Genomic DNA, 22,414 nt, shown 5'->3' with positions numbered 1-22,414 from the left:
CAGGTCAGAGGGGGTCAGAGGGGCTCACATGGGTGAGGTTTGTCCAGATCTCCAAAGCAAAATCCCAAAGTGTCCGTGCACAGCAGCTCAACAACTGCACGGCTCTGTCAGCAACAGGGGCTGGTCAGTCTCTAAACCAAGCACCCATTTTGGGATGGGTTTTGGTAATTCAGAATGAAAAGACCAAAATCTGACTAAAACCTTGAAAATTCTACAAACCAATCAGTGAGCTGATTATCTATTTTTCTTGTCCAAGAGCATTAAATCAAACTATTGCAGTTTTCAGCCTTTGAATAATTCAAGCCTAGGAATTGAAACCACTCCATTTGGATTAAGCAGGAACTTTAAACCCAGTCTAAAACTGAACTTCTGCCTTGGCCCAATCTCCACAAGTTGTGTTAGGATTTTATCAAACTGAGTCTAGACCCTGAAGAAGTTAAACTTAGCAACTCAGAAGCCTCACCCTTGCACACCACCAGCCATAAACACGATTTTACTGCTCAACACAGCTGGCAGGAGAGAAGGGCACCAACAACAACCAATATTCCAATCACTCTAAATATGTCCAAGACATCTCAAATCCATCCAAAATAAATCCTTCTCCTCATACAGGGTAATCAGTCTGGAAGCTATTGATCTTTATAACAACTGAGCAGGAATAATGAGAGTCTGCAACTCCAAGAAAAATATTTTCTAGCCTCAAGTGTATTGTCTTAATAGAAGCCTGACATTTCCTAAATTTCAAACATGAAATTCTATCTAATGCTACCCAGTCACTTTGAATATCTTTCCCCAAAGTCACTTCAACAATTCCTTTTAAATATACACATCTACACTTAAAAGAATTATTAATTTGGCAGCATATTTACTTTTCGTTCAGCTCATTTCCAGAATAATTAAATTTTCCCATTCCAAGAAACTCCTACCCATATCTTTGAGCTGCAAAATAAGCCAGACAATATTTGTACAGTGCAGAGCACTTGATGTTCATAAAGCAGAGGAATGGATACAGTGCTACTGCACGAGCCACAGGCACATCTCACTTAGATAAATTATGCAGAAAAGCAGTGGTGTCTAACAGCTCCTGTGAGTCAGGCAGTGCTGGCCCTTTTTTAAAATGGGAAGAAAGTTTAAAAAGCTTTCTGAAGTTTTTAAAAATTAAGATAATTATTTTTCCTTTCTGTGACATTGAATGTGACTTTCTGCTGAAGATGCTGGAAGAGACACAGTAAAACTCACTAAGTAGCATTTGTTAGCATGGCTGTTCATTGTTAGTATAATAAATTATTATTATAATAAATTCAGATGTTTTTAATCTTCTTAACATTAGTCAACCTGACCTAAAATCAAAGGCTGTTGAAATCACATTCCTTAATGGCTATTCCCATTTCCAGATAGAGAACTTGAGCTTCCATTTCTAAAGACTGAGGAAAGACCCAAAAATCCAAATGCAAAGCAGCTCATATAATTCAACATTTTGGTTCACTACAAGCAGCTACACCTTTAACAACCAAAGACACATTGCTTTGTACTAGCTGTGAAAGGAAATAATAATAATAAAGCTCATAAAATATCCATGATGCTGTACATCTCTGAGCATTAGCACCACTCCAAATTTTAAAGGTTTTTTTTAAAGCAGTACAAAAAAAATGCAAATTGCCAAAGTCTGAAATCTGAAGCAGTTGGATGAGGGGTTTATTTCCAACACTGCTCTCCACCAGCTCCTGCTGGGGAACTGGGGTGAGTGCCTGGAATTGGGTTGGGATGGTGAACAAAGAGCCCTGAGACCCCTCCCAGGCACCTCCTGCCCCACAGTTCTGATTTTCCTCAGGATTTTCCCTTCTCCACAAGGTAAAGAGACTGAGATTGTTTTACAGACTGTAACCACAGCAAGGAAAAAGGTTTCTCTGCAATGCTCACCCAGCCAGGAGGGAGCCAGTCTGTGGGGTTGGGGTCTTTACTCACATTATTAACAGAGCAGAGCAGCAGGAGCCTGGTGACAGGGGCAGCCACACCTCCCACATCAATGTCTGATTAAACCAGCTCCATCCCAATGATTTTTAAAAGCCTTTTCCAGCACTAAATGGATCTAGTTCTTAGTGAGGAGATTCCATGTCACAGAAATCAATATGTTTTTAAAAAAAACCTCAAACAACCCAAAACACAAACAAAAACTAAGAAAAAAACCCCCAGCTTGTATCATGTCATTCAATCTGAAAGTCCAGTCAAGAAACCCGAAATCTTTTTCTTTTAGACTGAAGAATTCTCTAATTTCATGTTTCTGATCTCCATACAACTGCTTAAGGACTGAATGGATTTGGACTGATCAGGATTAAGGGTAGGGCTGGGTGGGAATAACTTTTAGTACCAGGATTAATAATGTGATTTCCTACTATCATAGGAAGTTATTCATCAACATTAATCCTCCCATAATTGCAACTTATTTCACTGGAAACACTTGCCCAGGTTTATTTTTAACATTAGTACATAGAGCACTTCTGTCTGTCACACAGAGGAACAGTCCTGTAGCTGATTTATATCCTGACTAAAGATCCACAAAAAAAATTGAGATATAAAAACCACATCAAAGCTAAAGAGTGACAACACTAACTTTACTGTTTCGTTCTGGACATAATGGCAGGCACAAATAAATGAGAAATAAATGGCAGGAAAATGCAAACAGGATGTTAAATAAGTGTATAATTCTGAGTTGGGAAAATTCCAAATAGAATTGATGCAGTGTAGTTGTCTCAAATGAGGAAACACAGACAAAAAAGGGCTTTAATTGAGAGGTGTCTTCAATATTTGAAATGTGCATCTGAAAGTGCAACTGAAGACAGTGATCTTACCTTTCACACCTGATAATTATCCTTACCTGCACAGAAAACACCTGCAGCACACAGGGCTGCTCATTCTCCAACCCCATGAAAAATGACAGAATTCCCAAACTTCCAGAAATCCCAGGAATTCCTTGTCACTTCAGAATAATTGCACCCCAAGCTAATTTCAATCACCCACCACGGACACAAAGCAGCCCCTGCTACCATGGACACCTTTTCTCCCCAATTTTTCTGGATCAGACAAACCAAAGGTGTCACAGGCTTTGTGCTTGCCTCACTACAGAATGTGCCAATGCTCTTTTTGAAGAAAATGTCCCAGGTTTTGCAAGCCCCAGTTTCTATCAGCATCTTTTCCATCACCTTCTTTCCATGACCTATAACTGAACTTGGAGGTTAGAAAAGTTCTGGTCGTTAAAATTTGAGTTTTTCACATTTATACCCTGGATTTTGGAAAAAAACAATGTGAAAAATTAACTTCTGAGAAATTAACACCTAAGCTGCAGCGGCAGTTTTAACAAATCATACTCAATGAAACCAAAGTAAATCATGTCCTTATTTTTTGCTTCCAAAGAAGCCTCCAAAATTCAATTGTTTCATTCAGCCATTCTTTTGGTCTGTTCCATGGTATCAATGAGTTCTAATATCCCAAAAACTGTCAGTTCTGAGTATAAATCATCATTGACAGGATTACAAAAATAACTTTTAACAACTGTCAGAGAGGCAATTATTGCCTTCAGGGGAGGGAGCATTTCTTTATCATCTCACTCACAAAAACCTGTTCAAAGACAACCAGCTGATTATGAGTGGATAAAGAAAAATACAACAATCTGAACAAATTTGATTTATCCCTTGAAGTGATGGGGTGGATCCACCCCAGATGTTATTTTATCTCCAGAAGCACGAAGAACTGGTTTCACATGGAAAGGGAGCCAAGCTGGCCTGGTAAACAGCACCAAGCTTATTCAGATTCTGAGCAGGATTTTGTTAGTATCAGTATCTGCTCCCAGAATTATTCAGCTCTGGGTGAATGTCCTTAAGCACAGCACAGACTTCACCTTCTCAGCACTAAGACCACCAGAATATAAATATTTTGTGTTGGTTCTCATTGCAGCACTGAATTCTAAAGGCTGTAAGTGAGGTGTAACAGGACACATAAAAATTTACATACAACAGGCAGGAAAACCCCAAGCTAAAGCTTTGCAAACTGCTGGGAGAGTGACTGCACTTATTACCATATCTTTTGATCAAGGATAAAGCCACAATCCTGGATAAAGCAGAAGAGACAAAACAATAATTATGGAATCCTTCACCCCTTGTAAACTTCACACAATAATACTCTGTTTATGAAACAGGTGTAATTAAAGAAACAAATGTCTAACTGTTAATATTTGCTAAACACAACAGCTTTTCTTAAAAGGATTTTTACTACCAACCTGAGAAGACAAGCAGGGAATCCAGGGATTTAGGGAATTTAACCCAGGAAACATCCTCACACAGCCTCTACCAGCTGGTAACAGTGGGGAGCTATTACAGCACTGTAAAACCTTATTTAGCAAGTAAGTTCTAAGTATTCAAAGACCAAAAAAAGCCAAACTTGCATTTCCCCTTCAATGCATTCCATTAGACCTTGGCTTTCCAGCCTTGCCAAAGGTTTCAGGCTACTCTCAGCATTAAGTCTGGAAACTTTGTGAAGCTCCCAGCCTGATAAATAAATAAAACCCATCAGGTCCCTTTTAAAAAATCCTAATTTTGCTCACTGTTTTACAGAACCAACAATATTTGCTATGGAGAGGTTGGAAAGAACCCACCGCTCACAGTAAGCTGCAACACTGAGACACCTCCACATCCTTAAATCCTAAATGTTAATATAATATCCTTAAATAGCTAAATTTTAGTATAATATTCTTCAATACCTAAATTTTAGTATCATATCCTTCAACACCTAAATGCTAATATTATAGCCATGATGATGGAAATGATGAACCATAAATTAGTGCTACATTAAATCTGCTGAGAAATCAGGATTTTTCCTTGTCATTGTCTGTTTTCCCAAGTGGTACCCAATAAAACCATCCTGAGTTTGTTCTTTCCAAGTGCTGCTGCTCAGCCTGAGGAGTTGAAGGGCCAGGTCCACTTCCCAGTGCTCTGCATGGCCTCACTGCTGCTTGGCAATCAGGATCATTCCAAGCACTGTGGAGAAGGGATCTCCCCATGCAGGGCTTGCCAAGGCTCCCCAGCCCTCCCACACTCACCCTCTGTGAGCTGAAGCTCCCCACACTCAGTGCCAGCTTTGCTCCTCAACCCTTTAAACATCAGGAATGAGAATTGCCTCAAGTGGCCCTTTGGTTCTCATCAAAATTTGAGGATGAAAAAAGCCAATTCTGGTCTAATTAAACTCCATTTTCTCCAACCACTGTCTCAGCTACAGAATCTTTCCAGGGTACAGAAGGTTTCCAGATGTGCTCAGAGTGAGAGTGATGCATGTCAGTACTCTCAGATTTATTTGGGGAGATGGATGACACCTTCCTGCATGAAATCCTTCCCCTCTGCTTTCTGGAATTCAGACAAACAGTTGTAGGACCTCCCTCTGGTGCCCATCTGTGCCAGCCAGGAGCTGCAGGTTTCCAGGAACAAACCATCCAGCCCAATTCCTCTGCAAGAACAGGAGTTGTCTTGCAGTGTTTGCAATTGTTTGGCTACCAAAATTCTCTTTTCATGGCCAGAAGGTGAAAAAATAAAACAGAGGAAAAAAAAGAAAAGGAGGACTGCATGATCTTGCATCATCAAATAAAACAAAGCCCAAACTAGGACTTCAAATTATTTGTCATGCATGCTCCCAGTGATTTGTCCTTGAGGAAAAAAAAAACAAAGTATGAAGAGTTTTCCAATGTAAATGCCAGGTTAGAAGTTGAGAATTGAAATATCCTTTAACAGCAAAGAGAAAATACAGTTGCAGGTAGAACCTGCAGTGATGAATGACTTTCAGTAACAGTCTACACCAGCATCAAATTCCTGTTCTTGACCCTTTCCACTCCTCAAGAGCTCAGCCTTACCCAGATGAAAATGAAATGCAGCAGAATTTGAAGGATTAAGGCACAAAATTATGTCAATTCATAAACCAAATCCAAATCTAACATTTCAGAAAAATATTCATTCACTTGAAGGAATGGAAACCTTGTAAAATTTACTTCAGAACAGAAGTGTTTTAATGTTACAAACTGATAAGTTGGGGTTTTTTTTACCAAATTAACCAGAAATAAGTCTAAAATAATAACAAGTCCTCAAACCCTTTAATCTGCATAGTGTGATTTTAAATAATAAAATCACAATTGATTGTGACTCACTGAACAACATCCAATACCTTAAAACTAAAACACAACCCTGAGGGATGACAAGTAACGTGTTAAATTCAAGTATTATTCAAAATTCTAATCACACAGGAAACCTTCTTAAACCCATCTCTCTATGAATTAAAGAGGCTTATAAATTTCTAGGGATTGTGCAATGCTATTCCAGCAGTAATGGCTAACATGTGACAGCGACTTGCAGGAGCCATTTCAAAAATCAAACCACATTTCCACGGGCCACAAAGACACACGTGGGCACCAATCCTCACTCACTGAAGAAAAAAAATACCTTTTGTTATTGTTTGTGGCATTTAAATGTTGTTATTTGTCATCTGAACAAGCCTGAATGCAAGGAGAATAACAGGCAGAGGCTGCTGCAGCCAGAGATCCCAGCCCTGCCATGGGAAAAGCTGTTTCTTTTTAGCTTTTAGTCACAGGAAAGCCAAATACTTTTCCAATTGGTGCTGTCAGGAGCATAAACAGACTTGCCATTAAGCAATTAACTGGTCCAAGAGGTTCAGACCCAGCCCTGAGTGCTGGAGCAGACAGCACCCAGCAGCACGAGGCCACTGAGCTGTCTCTGCAGCGTAGGATCCGTGCCAGTCCCAGCTCTCCTGCCAGCCCAAGGCACGACACAAGCAGTGCATCCCCAGCTCTGCAATAGCTCTTTTATCACACACTGTTAAAAAGTTTCAGGAAATGTTACAAACAATTCCAGTAAGTGAGAAATATTTACCTCAGGAAGTGCCTGTTTCTGTTCTTTTTAAGTTATCAGTGTTCCACTGACACCCTCCCAAATTCCCACATTTTCAGACGTCATCTGATCCGTGGGGTTTTTTTGTCTCTTGTTGCTTGTAACAGAACACATTAAACACTGTAAACCCCATGTTTGGTTTTTTTTTCAATCACCAAGATGAAGGGGATACTGACAAGGCTGGAAATGTTAAAGAAAAAAATAATTTATAACAAATATTCCAGCAAGGATTAATATTTAATGGCAGGAATGGACCACTTTTCTTCAGCCTTGTCACCAAGTAAGCCAGTGCTAATCCATTAAGCATATTATGAGTTTGGAGAATTAGACTTAGATTAACAGGGCCACCTCATTTTCCAAAACAAGCCTCTATACATGTTTTTATTATACCTTTTGTTCTGGATAAAACAGACCCACTAGCACTGCATCCTACTTGTTCCTAATGAAGCCACTTAAACTTGAGCTGTACCTTGTACATTGAGACAGATCTAGCTCAAAACAAAAAAACATTATTTCAATAGCTGCCAGGAGAACACTGCACAAATATACTCCAAGAATATTTATTTGGACAGTAAAAGTTTATGACAATGTGAGGGAAGGAAGAACTCCTCTATCCCCTACAACCTGCTCTTTAATGTCACGGCACCCAAACCACATCTGCTCATTCAACATTTCTCTCCATAAAACAAAAATGTTGCTGAACATAACGGGATTATTTTTTAGAACATTTTGAATGTAAAACCACAACGTGACAGAAAAAAGAAGCCCTAACTGAGCATACAAAGGGTGTGAAGGTGCCAGTATCTGCTGGACAAGGAAGAACCTAAAGCCTGGAGGGACTTGGGGCCTGCAAGCAGTGACATAAAGCTCTGTGGAACAAAGTCTGCTTAGCTAAAGCAAGGATTTAAACATTTTGAGGCAGGCAATTCTTGCCAAGCACCATCTGGGAGTGTTCACCATTAGGTTTGCTGATTCAGGGCATCTCACACAGTCCCGTTATTCCTGTTTAAGGTACCAGCAAAGACACAGCGTTACAAGAGAACAAGGCTGCCATATTATTGATATTTAAAACAAAGCCACATGTAATTACTCCTGAAACAGCAGGGGAGACAGAAAAAGCAAGAACAAAATCAAGAATGACTCCTTGATGGAGGTGATCTTACCTATTCCGTAGGCTTTAGCACAGATCCATTGTAGATTAGCAGCTATTTTTGCTCTGGCTGAATCATAGAGCTCCAAAGGGACAATCTCAACTGCACTATCTGTCAGAGCATCCATTTTTCTTCTGGTACTATCTCCACCCGAACAAACATCAACATCCACCATCTAAAACAAAAACAAAAGGCACAGACTTTAACACGAGCCGACGATTCAAAGCCACACAGGAGAGGGGCTGGCCAGGCTGCACACAACAGGCCCGACATCCTTCGGGATCTCCATCGGCAGGGCTGACGGAGCCGATTCCAAATCAAAAGGCATCGCAGCCCGGCGCGAGCATCCCTTTTTGTCAAGGGCAGGGCCGGGCCGAGGCAGCGGAGAAAGGCGCAGCCCCGTCACCTGCCGAGGGATAAAGGAGGGATGGGGCTGTGCCGAACAATGCGGGCAGGTACCGCCGCCCGCGGGGGGCCGGGGCAGCGCCGGGGCAGCACCTGCGGCTCCTTGCCCCGCCTCGCCCCCGAGAAGCAGCAGAGGCTCCGCGCCCGCACGCCCATGGCCGGGCCGAGCAGCGCCGGGGCCGGCGGCGCCCCCTCCCCACATCCCCGCCCCGCCCGGGCGGAGGAGGCGGCGGTGAGGGCGGGGGAGGCGGGGGGCGCAGCCCACCCAGCGCCGGCTCCGCGCAGGCCCCCGCCGAGCCCCCGCCGCCGCCGCTCCCCCCCGCCCGCCGCGGCCTGCAGGCCCCGCCGCCTCACCTTGCCGCGCTACCGCTGCCTCATCCCCGGTGCGGCAAAGGGGCACGGCGGTGCCCGGAGCCCCGGCGGGGCGGGGCTGGGGAGGCTCGGCGGGCCCGGCGCCGGTGCCGGTGCGGGAGGCACGGACGGAGCCGCCGCCGCCGCCGCCGAGGGGCCGCGGCTGCCACAGCGCTCGGGGCCGCGCGCGCGCGCGCGCATGCGCCCGCCTCCCGCCCCGCGCGCGCGCCCGCGCCGCCTCTCCTTCCCCAGCCCCCCCCCGCCCTTCCCGCCGCTCCCGCCTCGCCCGGCCCGGGGCGCGCGCGCGCGCTCGGCGGGAGAAGGGAGAGGCGGGAGGGAGCGGGCAGCGGGGGGAGGCGGGAGCGCCTGCGTGCGCGCGCGCGCTCGCGCGGGGAGCGCGGCCTCCCGCCGCCCGCGCGCGCCGGGCAACCGTTGCCATGGAGACCGCGCCCGGCCCCGCGCGCGCGGAGAGAGCGGACCCGCCCCTCACGGCCCCGCCGCCCGCACGGCCCCGCACGGACCCGCGGCTCTGACACAGCGCGGACCGACAGCCATCACAGACCCACAGCCGTCACAGACCCACAGCCATCACAGACCCACAGCCATCACAGACCCACAGCCATCACAGACCGACAGCCATCACAGACCCACAGCCATCACAAACCCACAGCCATCACAGACCCACAGCCATCACAAACCCACAGCCATCACAAACCCACAGCCATCACAGACCCACAGCCATCACAGACCCAGAGCCATCACAGACCCACAGCCATCACAAACCCACAGCCATCACAGACCCACAGCCATCACAGACCGACAGCCATCACAGACCCACAGCCATCACAAACCCACAGCCATCACAGACCCACAGCCATCACGGACCCACAGCCGTCACAAACCCACAGCCATCACAGACCCACAGCCATCACGGACCCACAGCCATCACAGACCCACAGCCATCACAAACCCAGAGCCATCACAGACCCACAGCCATCACAAACCCAGAGCCATCACAGACCCACAGCCATCACAGACCCACAGCCATCACGGACCCACAGCCGTCACAAACCCACAGCCATCACAGACCCACAGCCATCACGGACCCACAGCCATCACGGACCCACAGCCATCACAAACCCACAGCCATCACAGACCCACAGCCATCACCGACCCACAGCCATCACGGACCCACAGCCATCACAAACCCACAGCCATCACAGACCCACAGCCATCAGCGACCCACAGCCATCACAAACCCACAGCCATCACGGACCCACAGCCATCACAGACCCACAGCCATCACAAACCCACAGCCATCACAGACCGACAGCCATCACAGACCCACAGCCATCACCGACCCACAGCCATCACAGACCCAGAGCCATCACAAACCCAGAGCCATCACAGACCCACAGCCATCACAGACCCACAGCCGTCACAGACCCACAGCCGTCACAGACCCACAGCCATCACAGACTCACAGCCATCACAAACCGACAGCCATCACCGACCCACAGCCATCACAGACCCACAGCCATCACAGACCCACAGCCGTCACAGACCCACAACCGTCACAGACCCACAGCCATCACCGACCCACAGCCATCACGGACCCACAGCCATCACGGACCCAGAGCCATCACAGACCCACAGCCATCACAGACCCACAGCCGTCACAGACCCACAACCGTCACAGACCCACAGCCATCACGGTCCTCCCACCCTCACAGCCCTGCCGCCACATCCCCTACTCCGTCTTGAGGTGCAGGTGGCGACCAGGGCGTGCCTGTGGGAGCCATGATGGAGAAAGAGCCTCTTTGGTTAAGAATGGGGTGATCCAGAACGACAGGAGCTGTTTTATTAAGTGCGGGAAGGGTTGAAATTTCTCCCTGCTGTCAGCAGAGCTCAATGAAACATTGGGTTTGTATCAAAAAGTATCAGCAATACTTTTCTTCCTTACAAATAAGATTTAAGATTTGCTGAGTTACTCGCTGCTCATCTGACACATCTGACAATGCGGTCCCCCCCAATCCCATAATGCATTGTGGCGTCCCAATCCCAGAATGCATTGCGGTGGCCCAATCCCATGATGCATTGCGGCGGCCCAATCCCAGAATGCATTGCGGCGGCCCAATCCCATAATGCATTTCGGCCGCCCAATCCCAGAATGCATTGCGGCCGCCCAATCCCATAATGCATTGCAGCCGCCCAATCCCATAATGCATTGCGGCGGCCCAATCCCATAATGCATTGCGGCAGCCCAATCCCAGCATGCCCCGCGGCCCCACCCACCCCCATTTTTCCACGCGAGGCCACGCCCCAATCACGACCCTGTTGGGGGCGGAGCCTGGTGTGACCACGCCCCCATCCCTGCGGAGTTTCCCCCGGTGAGGGAACAGGGGCAGGCGGGTCCATTAACGCCTTTTTTGCGGGGTGGGGGAGGGTTTCTAAGAAAGAGAATTTCTTTCCCTGCTTTTGTAATGATCTGTAACAACAGCAAGAGATGTGTGACAGGTTCAAGATGTGTGGGGTTTTTTTGCTCCTGTCTCCCAGCCCTGTCCAGAGGCTGCTGTCCTGCTGTCCGCGTGGCAAGCAGGGGTCACAGAGTCCTAGAATGGAATAATGGAATATCCTGAGCTGGAGGGAACCCACAGGGATCACTAAATCCAGCCCATGTTCCTCCACAGACAGCCCAGCCTCCTTTGGATGCTCTCTAACAGCTTTAGACCTTGCTTATCTTGTGGCACCCAAAACTCTGGGCAGTTTTGGCCACCACTGGGTACCAGGCTCGTGATCAAAACCGGATCCTGCAGATTAGCTCACTTGACAAGTGGGTTTTAGGGCTCGTCTGAAAAGTGAAGCTGCATGATTGAGCTTCGAGCCTTTAATGCCTGTGCTGGCCAGATGAATTATCTTCACATCCATCTCCTGAAACCATGATTATAAGTTTAGCTGCACAACAGCGATAGCAGACTGACCTTATTCTACCTAATTTTGTTATGATTCTCATGAATTATTTTCCTGCTGCATGTAACTGGTAGATTATATGAATATTTCAGAATCATTAAAAATTCATTTGGGTCTGTCTTAAGATTTACTTCTTTGTGTCTTCTCAAAGTGCAAGGGGAGGGCATTCTTTGTTTGTGTCACCAGGAAATACAACCTGGTGTCCAAAGGTTATTCCAGCCTCTATCACTCTTCCACATAGCAGGGTTGTGTGCAATTAAAGTGTCTTTGCAAACAACTTGCTGGTTGTTTTATAATCTCTGTTCGAAGGGTTTGGTTTTCAACACAGTGGTCACAGGCTGTCGATTTGTGGCGTTATCACCAGAACAAGCTGCTCTTGTTTTTAGATTAAGCATTAAGGCTCGATCCAAATCCCCTAATATTTGAGAAGAATGTTTCCATTTTCATGGTGGATTGGGCATTAGACCCAGGGCAGGAGCAGAACAGCCCCTGGACTCCTGGAGCAGGTGGCTGTGTTGAGGGTGAAGGTGTAACCAGGAGAAATCTGACCTACTTCTTCCCCTGACAGATTTTTCCTTGAGGTAAGGAATGGATCCAGTTGTTAAACTCACCAGGAACAAAAACATGCTCTAAGAAGGTGGCAGACAACCCCCACAAAACCAAGCCAGTATCACCTCAGCTCCTGAAACTCTCAGAATAAAAAAATGAAAAAAATATAAAGAGGAGTGCTCTCCTTCCCCAGGCCTCTGCTGCTCGTAGGATCCTTGGAATTGCCTCTTGCTCTGCCCCTTCTCCTCTCTGCACCTCTTCCAGCCTGGTGTGGAATGTGCTGCCACTTCTTCCTCTGTGGTAATTCCCTGAAACTCTGCCATTGAGGGCATTTGCATGTCCTTAAGTGGAAGCTGAAATTGATGTTTTGGGAAACTTTGTAGGTGATGATGAAGTGGTTTGTCAAGAACTCGGCATCATCCCACAGCAGCGTCCTCAAACTTGTCCTGGAGATAAAAACCTGCATTTAAACTGGGAGGGTCACCAGTGGATTGCTAAGTGTGTTTGCTTTTTCCATGAGAAAATAAATGACTCTTCCATGTTCAGCAGCAACAAATTCATCTGTAATTTGCGTGCTTCTTCTTTCTGTGCTCCACTACAAAACATGCTCCAAGGCTTTTCTTCTGGAAAGTGGTAATACATTGCTTTTCTACATGAAATAATTTTCCTATTAGTCTCCTGGATTCCTCACGCACTGAGAGTGGGTGTACACGTGAACTGACACAACTTGTCTTCCAGCAGAGCTCTGGGGTTAATTACTAGCAGGCAATTCCTTTGAGAAATCTCCATATTCACACCCACTGCAGGTAGCAAAGCTGGACCCTCGTGCTTGTTTTCTGCCATGCTCAATAAAAGCCTGGGATTTTGGTTTCTTCCACTCTGTTTCAACTATCAATATTGGGAGACCACGAGTAGAATAAAAATATCAGTTCCCAGAATAGCTGATGTCCCCAAGGGCAGCAGATCTAAATTAATGTTGTATAAAAATGTATTTTCTATAAAAATATAAACGTGCTGTGGCCTGGGACTTACAGGCTGAAGGTAGAAGGTAGAGGAAGGGCTTCCATTCCCAGAATGGGTTGGGAAGGACCTTAAAGATCATTTTGTTCCAACCCCCTGCAGTGGGCAGGGACACCTTTCCCTATCCCAGGTTTCTCCAACCTGGCCTGGAGCATTTCCAAGGATGGGCAGCCACAGCTTGTCCTCAGCAGCCAATAAAGGCAGGTGGCTCTCTCTGGGAAGAGATTTTTTGCCTTCAGTCTTGCCCAACAGCTGCTGCCTGTGCTCTGTGGAGCAGCGAGAGAAAACACTCCAGTGAATGAACATTTTTATCCTTTATCCTTGCAAAATTTCCAAGGCAGCCATGAGTGCTGGAGACAGCCCCAGCAGAGCTCATGCACACTCAGAGCCCTGGCTGCTTGCAGCTCTCTCCTTAGGGCTCTATTTTCAGCCCTGGACTCATTTTGAACCCTGCTGTAGCTGCTTCCCTGTGCTTAGTTCTACAGGGCCTCGTTTGCCCTGGTGCTGAGCACTTAATATCCCCAGCCAGGATTGACTTAGAGCCTGGGCACACCCCGAGGTCACAGCACGGGGGCACTGGGGTCTGTCCCCTCTGTGCCCATTGGATTCAGCATCCTAAACACATGCACATATCACAGAGATCAAAATAAACGTTGCATCGTACTAGAAATTCCATAAGGAAAAGGAGATGTGGTCAAGAAAAAATCTCCTGAGTGCCTGGTCCCATCACACAAGGGGGATGGGGGGCCTGGCAGCCTCCTCATGCTCCTGCTGCTCTGACAGCTCCAAATGTCTTTTCCTTGCTTGTACAAAATAGTTTGCTGTGACAGTCCGTCACAGAGCCAGGCTCGAGGAGCAGAGAGCAGGATACAATTCTTGGTGATGGAACCTCACTTCAGTGCCACTGCCAGCAGCACAGGAACAGTTTCTAAGGCACAGCACCACTGTCAGCAATTCCTTATCTCCAGCTCTGGGGCTCGGCAGGAATATTCTGTGGCAAGGCCTTGTGCATCAGGGAACCACAGGCAACAAGCAACATTTTTCATGTAAATAAAGAAAACAAATGAAGTGCAGGTAGTAGGACTCTATTTCATTCATGCTTTTGTGGTATTTCAAAGGTAATGTATATGCAACTCAGCTGTTATGCTGAGTGCAACAAGTTATTCAGATTTATTTCTTTTCCCGTTGCTTGGGGTGTTTGATGTGCACCAAACCCAAGAAGTGGGACAGGCAGCTCTGCTCCTCACACAGAGGGGCTTCCCCCCAGCCAGGGACAAGCCCCATCACATTTCAAAGAATACTTGTGTTCAGCATTTATCTTCAAAGTGCTGTGCAAACATTAATTAATGGCTCTGTTACTGCCAGGGGGAAGAGCTGGCAGAGGGAGGGGGCACAGCTCACCCTGCCTGCCTTGCTGGGAGCCAGAGCTTCCTTCCCCACTGCAGGAGCGGGATGCTCCATCCCCAGGCTCTGGTTATCTCCAGCAATTACAGCTCTGGAAGTGCTGCTGGTGGGTTCTAAGTGCCTGCATCAATAATAGGAGGGGCTCTGGCCTGTGAGATATTTTTATCCATAAGATTATTTATTTTTAAAGTCCCTGGGCTATGTTTAGGAGGATAACAGGTCAATAGCATTTATAGCCCAGCAGGTTTTCCCAGGAGTCTCATCCCACCATGCCTTGACATTCCTCAGGCAACCCCAAGCACAGAGACCCCAGGGACGAGCTGGGTGAGTGCTGAAAGGGTTTGGAGTGTTGTCATGATCTAATTAATGAGCAAATGAGATGTTTCTATCTTTATATTCATTAAACCATTTTTAGCAACCACAATTGGGTAGTGTTCAAACAAATCAGTTTCAATGGGGACTGTTGATTTTCTTTTCCCCCATGATTTCTTTCTAAAATGCATCTTTTTCCTAAGGACACTTTGAGTAAAATTATATTTACCACAACTCTACAACTATGCAAAGACAGAATTACTTACCCCCAACTTTTTCACCACTTAAATGCAGGAAATCAATGAGTAAGTGAAAGGCAGGAGAAATAATCAAGAAAAAAAACCTAATTGGATTCCAAAATGCAACATCTTCCCCCTGCTCCTGGCTGTGCAAGGTGCAAAATGGAACACACTCAGCATCATCACCCCAATAAATGCTGTAGGGATTGCAGAGCAGTACAAACCCCTGGCACAGGAATAGCCTGGCATCCATCAGCATGGCACAGAGCCCTCCCTTTGCCATCAGCTGGCACGTGGTTATCCTCAAAAACAACATCCTGATCCCCTGCTAAGCATTACCTTTGGGGATTCACAGCCAACTCAGCCAAGCCTTCCAAAGAGCTGTTCCAGCACGGTGATTTCACCAAAATGTTCTACAACCATCTCACAGAGGGAACAAATCTGGGGCTGCCTTGTTCCAGGTCCCCCAGGGGATGCACAAAGGTAAACCCTGCCTACCAGCTCCTGGAAAATCCATGCCAGCCACAGGAGGGATGTACCTGAGCCAGCATTTCCCATTCCCCTGGCAGATTTGAGCTATGGGTTTGCAATTTAGGGATATTTGGAGGACAGGGCTGTCATTCCTGGATTTTAAGGCTTCTTCCTCCACAAATGCACACCTTCATCCCTGGACAGAAGGGCCAGCACAGAAACTCACTCTGAGTGATTTTGATGTGCTTCAGTCCAGCAGAAACTGCCTCAGAAGCAAAATAAAGCTCCTCTAACTCCCCACAGCAGGGTCTGGCGGGGGTGGGCAGTGGCTTCCCACTGCATTTTGCCTCATTCCCATTCAGTATTTTTAGCTCCTGCTCTTCTGGTGGGATGCAGCTCGAGTTGCCTTTGCTGCCAGCTCTGTGCCACAGCCAAATCCTTCACCTGGCAGCCCTGTCCCCTCCTGCCCTGCCTGCAGAGAGGTGCCAAAGCAAACACTGCCCTCCTCACCCCTTGGGCCCCAGCCAGCTTGCACATGCCCCAACACTCCTAAACCTGCAGCCAGAGAAATATGGGAATGTACCAATTAGTCAGAGCAATTTAGACATCTCCATCTTGCTCATCCCATTTACAGCAGGAACAGAAATGTTGAGACACCGAGCAGGAAACCAAACCATGCCAGAGCCTCTGACCCTCTGGCAGTGACCTCTGCCTGTTGGACCCCAGAGCAGAGTCCCAGGATGAGGGGTGGGCAGGGGCAGCCTGGCCCCACACTCCTGGCAGGGATGGAAGCCCAGGGACACCCAGTGCAGCAGGCACAGAGTGGGCCCTGCATGTCCTGGGGGTCCCATCACCCTGTACCCCCCACAATCCCCCCCAAAGGGTTTGGCACCTGCTGAGTTGGCAGAGATGTGGGCAGGGCACAGCCCCGCAGCAGGACGGGTCTGAGTGAGGAGAGTGACCACGACAGCCAGGGATGGAACACAGCATGGCTGTGTCACAGGGGTGACCCCTCTGTCCCCATTCACGGGGCTGCTCCCTCGGGCCATGGGGTGTGGATGCTGCCCTGGTACCCCTGTGCTGTGCCATGGGGGGTGGATTCTGCCCTGGTACCCCTGTTCTGTGCCATGGGGGGTGGATGATGCCCTGGTACCCCTGTTCTGTGCCATGGGGGGTGGATGCTGCCCTGGTACCCCCGGGCTGTGCTCCCCACGCTCCATTCCCTCCCCAGGGTTCAAAACTGGCTCGGAGCCGCCCCTACCCCTCCTGTGACCCTGGGAACCGGGGTGATGAGACCCCCAGGCAGCCAGCAGCACGTGGGGAAGGGGGTGCTGCAAAGCTCCCATACCCATGGGCTGGGGCACCGGAGCTGCCTGAGACCCCCAACCCCTCTACGAGCATCCCCCGCCCCCCTGAACCCCCCAGCCCGGACTCACCGCCGGCCGCCCTCCACATCCTCGCAGCCTCGGGGCTCTCCGGGGGCTCTGGGCAGCTCCCCGCGGCATGGGAGCCCATGGCAGGCCGGGCTCAGCGCCGGGGGTGCCCGGAGCTGCCCGGGCAGGGCTGGGGGCAGCGGGGCAGCGCGGAGCTCCCCGGCATCGCTGCCATCACCACGGCAACTGCGGGCTCGGAGCGCTCCTCCCGGTGACATCACACACCGAGGAGGCGGCGGGGGCTGCGGGCGATGCCGGCAGCGCAGATATTCCACATATTCCCGCTTTGGTTTTGGGAAAAGCTGGAAGGTTTCATGCAGCCCTGAAAGGCAGTGCCACGCCGGGATCTTGGCTTTTTTTTTTTTTTTTTTTTTTTTTTTTTGGCAGGAGAGCCACGGAGTCAGAGGGGGGAAGATGCTGGAGGCATCGGCTCTGAAAGATGCCCAGTGCTGGAGGCACGGCAGGACTGGGACAGAGCCAGAGGGAAAGATGAGATCCCACTCCCCCATCCCACTCCCCCATCCCACTCCCCCATCCCACCCTTTGACTTCAGTCCTGTTAAAAAAAAACCCCAGATTAAGGGAAGCAGTTGAGAAATCACTTACTTTAGTTTCCCTTGGTGCCAGGAATGGGTGAGGGTCTCCTTAGGGCCCCTCCTGCAGTCACATTTCTGCACATCCTCCCCCTGGAACCTGCCCTGCGTGCCCAGCGCTTGTGTGGGAGCTGAAAAGGGACCTTGCTTGGAAACCAGGCAGGAGCAGGCAGGAATGTTTGCTGGGCACACACAGGGGGTTCAGGGGCAGCACAAATGAATGCTCCACATCAGACATTTTTCAGAGGGGTTTGGCAGCACATTTTCTCAGAGCTGGGCCATGCAGGGCTCCTCATGTGCCATCTGATGGCTCCATCCCCTCCACACACTGAGCCTGATGAGACAGGAAGTATTTTTAGTGGGATGAGAGTCCTGCACGAGGCTCTGTGCTGAGCAAGAGCAGCCAGTGATGCAGCAGCTACATCATCTCCAAAAAATAAACTTTTATCAACTCTCCATGGCAGCACAGCCCCAGGCAGCACCAGACCCCTCCTGGGGGCTCCTGGGCATCCCTCCTTCCATGAGGCTGGGGTCAGGGAACCCAACACTTGGGGTTTTTATTTTTAGCCCAGCAAACTAAAAATACAGCCCACGGTAACCCAGGGGAATCTGAGTGACTGCTGAGCCTGGGAAGTGACAGCACCAGGGACACCCCAGAGCTGCACCACCAGGGCTCCAAGGGGAAAGGTTCTGTCCTACTTCCAGACACCTGGAAAAACTTCAAACCACTCCCAGACTGGGGCTGCAGCAGGCACAGGGCTGCTGCAGTGGGGAGAAGGGGCTGGCAGGAGGAGTGGGCTGACAGGAAAGGGGACAGGAGGGATGGGGAAGGTTCACTGCAGGCCAAAGCACAGATTGCAGGGGGGATTGTGCATTTTTTTCTTTTTTTGGTGAATGTTCCCGTGTGGGAGCAGAGGAGGAAAGTGCCTGTCTGTGAGGAATCCAGGAGTAGGGGGGTACAGCAGAGAACACCCCATGATTCATCCCTGGCAGCCTGGCAACCAGCTCCTGTGCAGGGGAAACACAGATGGAGCAGGGATGCTGCAACACCGATCCAACAGCATGGAACAGCCAGCTGGTGTCCTCTGAAGGGGGATTTGGGGGTCTGAACTATTCCCTCCTCTTACACACTTCATGGAGGAGCTGTGTGGGGTTTCTGGGGGTCCAGCAGCTCACAGCACCTCACCCCAACTGAGGCCATGGGGACAGAGTGACAATCTGATTTATCAATTAATCCAGAGAGTTGTTCAAAACCCCTCTCCTGCCCTTGCCCAGTGGGAAGGGGCTGAGGTTGTGCATGGCTGAAGCAGCAGGGTCAGCACAGCCCTGGGCTTGTCCTGCACACCCAAATCAAGGCTGAGCTCAATAAAAATTCCACCAAACTCGGGGTGTGTGGGAGCTGCTGCAGGCACAGGACTCCCAGGCACAGATTCCCTCAGAGGACAAACAGAGCTTCACAGCTACATAAATGTGGTTTATACCTGAGCTACAGCTCATAAAAGCCAAGAAACCACATCATGCATAAGCACAGCAAGTCTACCATGAATAATTCAGTCTTGGGGTGCAGCAGCAGCCACAAACCTGCACAGCCCCAAAGGCTCTGGCAGCCCCAGCCAGGATTTGGAGTGAGGGCTCACTCCACTGCTCACATCCTGCACCCAGAGCTGCACCAGCTCCTGCTGCACACAGCTTCCCAGAGTGGGAGAGCTCATTATGCAACTGCTGATGGACGGGTAACAAAACCTGGGACTCTCCCCGTGACTCTGGGGGAGCTGCATTGCTGCATGCTGGGGTGCAGGGTCAGTGCAGGACCCCACAGTGTGGGGTTTGATCCCACCTACAGCTGGAGCCCAGCACCCAGAGCCACCAGTGACCCCCTGGCATCACAGCTCTGAGCTCAGGCCTTTTATGTGAGCACCAGCTCCTCTGCCAGGCACCTGAATCACAGCCTGGCTCACAGAGCTGGTCACCTCTGCAGCTTTATTTCAGCCCAGCACATCTCCAGTTACTGGAGTCCCTCCCCCAGCTCCACCATGCCCGGATTCCTGGTGACACTGGATCTGCAGGGCTGGGGCTGTGTCCCAGCTCAGGTCACACTCACTGGCACTCAGGCCAACTTCACACACGTACACTGCAGCCCTGCCCTCTTTCCAGGACCAACATCCAGCTCACAAGTCCTGCAGTTGAAGTGAAAGCTTTTGAATTACAGGAGAATGTAATTTCTCCCTTAATTCTGCTCCAAGCCCAATTTCCCTCTACCAAACCATCCCCAGCAGCTTCCAGAGCCGCTGCTTCCTTTGGCCAATTCTTCTTCTAATAAAATCAATTTTAAAAAAAGGCATGATCAAGCAGAGAGCCCATGACAGGATTGTCACCAAGGGGACAGCAGCCTGGTCTGAGCTCACTGGGCTGTCCCAGGGGAAGCATCTGCTGCTTCCATCTGTTCCACAGAATCACACAATGCTTTGGATTGGAAGGGACCTTACAGTTCCACTCCCTGCCACCAAACCAGAGTGCTCCAAGCCCTGTCCAACCTGGCCTTGAGCACTTCCAGGGGTGGGGCAGGATTCTCTGAACCCTCTCCAGGAGACCCAGAGGAGCTGATGGTAATTGTACAAATTCCTGCTCCTTTCTAAGGGGCAGTGTGACCATGCCCACCAATCCATGGGAAAGAGCAAACACAGGGAAGGAGAAAACCCAATCCAACCCTGGGAGGGCACCCATGGAGGGCTGGGAACGCCTCTGGCCACACCACTGTGCTGTCAGCATCATCAGCCCTGCCAACACCAAGCTGCTCTTCCACAGCCTGTGCTTCCCTTCCCCACCCTCTGTGAGGGATTTGGGCCCTGCTGGAGCAGCCCAGGACACGTCCCTGTGCAGCAGGAGCTGCCAAACACACAGCAGCCACTGCCCCTCCTGTCACTCACACTTCTTCATTTTCAAGGTGTGGATTTCTGCCCAGACCTGCTGTACCAGTCTGGGTTCAGAAGTGTCATTATCTAATGATACATCCCAAGCTGCTTTAAGGTAATTTTTTTTTTGTTTTAATTTTAAATTAGTGGAGAGCTGGACCTTTGAATTGCCCTGCTGCTGAGCTGTGCATGACAGCAGATCTGAGTTAGGGCCTGACACCAAACCCAGATGCATTTAACACCACCACATTTACCAGCGTGATCTCAGCAAGCAGCATTTTGATGTCTCACACTCTAATCCTCCAATTCTCATGGGACACAATGAAAATCACTCTGAACTCTTCAGCAGTTGCTGTAACTGCTAAATAAACAGGCTGCTGGCAGGTTCCTTGCCCTGAACGTGGAAGAAAATGCTAATTAATTAAAAAACCCTACTGCCAAAAAACCCCAAATGAACTCTAGAGATTCTCTCTCCTGTACAGAAATAATCTCACACATTTACACCACCAAGACACCACATTTACACCTCCAGGGCACCCAGAGAAGGGGCCAAGGCTTGGAAGTGCTTCCCAGATCTCCCACAGCAGTGCTGGCACCACGACAGCCAGATGGGAATTTTGGTTACATCATGTGCAAGTTGCTGCATCCCAGCAGCTGCTGCTTGCTGGAGCTCCTTTCCTTAATGAGGGATCCCTTGTTGGGAAAGAAAAGACTTCAATTTGTCAGTCAACAACTGTCAAGATAAATCCATCTTCAGTGGCATCAGAACATCCCAGGGGATCGCCAGGCTGTGTTTCACAAAGCCCTTGCAATCAATCTCCCCAAATGCAACCTTTCCTGAAAAACAGAGAAATAATTTCCAGGGTAAAAGCAGCAGCTGAACCAGGATTTCCTGCACAAACTGTGTAGGAGCAGCTCTCACACCCCACTTCTGAGAAACAATTCCTGCAGGTCCAAGGAACACTGAACAACGTGGATCCATAAACTTCTGCTGCTCCTGCAAATGATGGTTCTGAACACCTTGTAATAAATCAAAAAACTTTATTTTGAAGATATATTATAAATGTACAGCACACACAACATCAGTGTCTGGGGTTATGTGTGAGCAGGTTTAAAGCCTCAGCATTCATTCCAGCCCTGCCTGTGGGTTCCACATCTCCACACAAAACAATTCCAGCCTGACCAGGCCTGGCTTTGCCAACACCCCCCTGACTTTCAGGAATATATTTGAGAACACAACAGCAACTGCTTCAAATGATCACAAACTAGCAGCATTCCTTGCTTTTTGGCCTGCAGGAATTCTGCAGGGAGCAAATCCTGCTGCTGTTCCTGCTCGGGGAGAGGTCGGGGACCCAGCAAGCGTGGCCAGAATGAATCCTGAACTCCACAGGCTCAGGGATGGCTGCCCTAGTTTAAGCTTCAGAAAAGTAATGTTACACCTTAGGAAGAGCTGTGCATGCCACACACCGGCACCAGAGCCAGATCAAAGTTATCTATGCAGTACCTAATTGTTGTATACACAGGTGAAATGAAAAATGTGCAGTCAGTACCTTGCAGTGGAACTTGACTGGTGCTGCCTCGTGGGAAGTGCTGGGGAGCAAATCACATTCGTGTACAGTTCATTAAGCCATGATAAAAATATGCAAATTTAAAATCTCTACAGG

The 22,414-nt window shown here is 49.0% G+C and overlaps 1 protein-coding gene across 3 annotated transcripts in view; it reads right to left on the bottom strand.

The window, feature by feature from the left end:
• Positions 1-17,403, bottom strand: part of CAMSAP1 (calmodulin regulated spectrin associated protein 1) — a 34,180-nt gene extending 16,777 nt beyond the window's left edge. For 2 of the 3 annotated variants that reach the window (XM_033077319.2, XM_033077321.2), the window contains exons 1-2: positions 17,250-17,403; positions 8,105-8,267 (exon numbers count right to left, since the gene is read on the bottom strand). In XM_033077319.2, coding sequence (XP_032933210.1) covers positions 8,105-8,267; positions 17,250-17,318 — 232 coding nt within the window. In that variant the 5' untranslated portion in view covers positions 17,319-17,403. Of the gene's footprint in view, positions 1-8,104; positions 8,268-8,851; positions 8,946-17,249 lie in introns of those variants that run through there. The other variant, XM_033077322.1, reaches the window with a different exon arrangement.
• Positions 17,404-22,414: the final 5,011 nt, after the last annotated feature.

Source organism: Catharus ustulatus, chromosome 21 (genome assembly GCF_009819885.2).
Source record: "Catharus ustulatus isolate bCatUst1 chromosome 21, bCatUst1.pri.v2, whole genome shotgun sequence".
NCBI lineage: Eukaryota > Metazoa > Chordata > Aves > Passeriformes > Turdidae > Catharus > Catharus ustulatus.
This window is presented reverse-complemented; position numbering and strand designations above follow the sequence as displayed.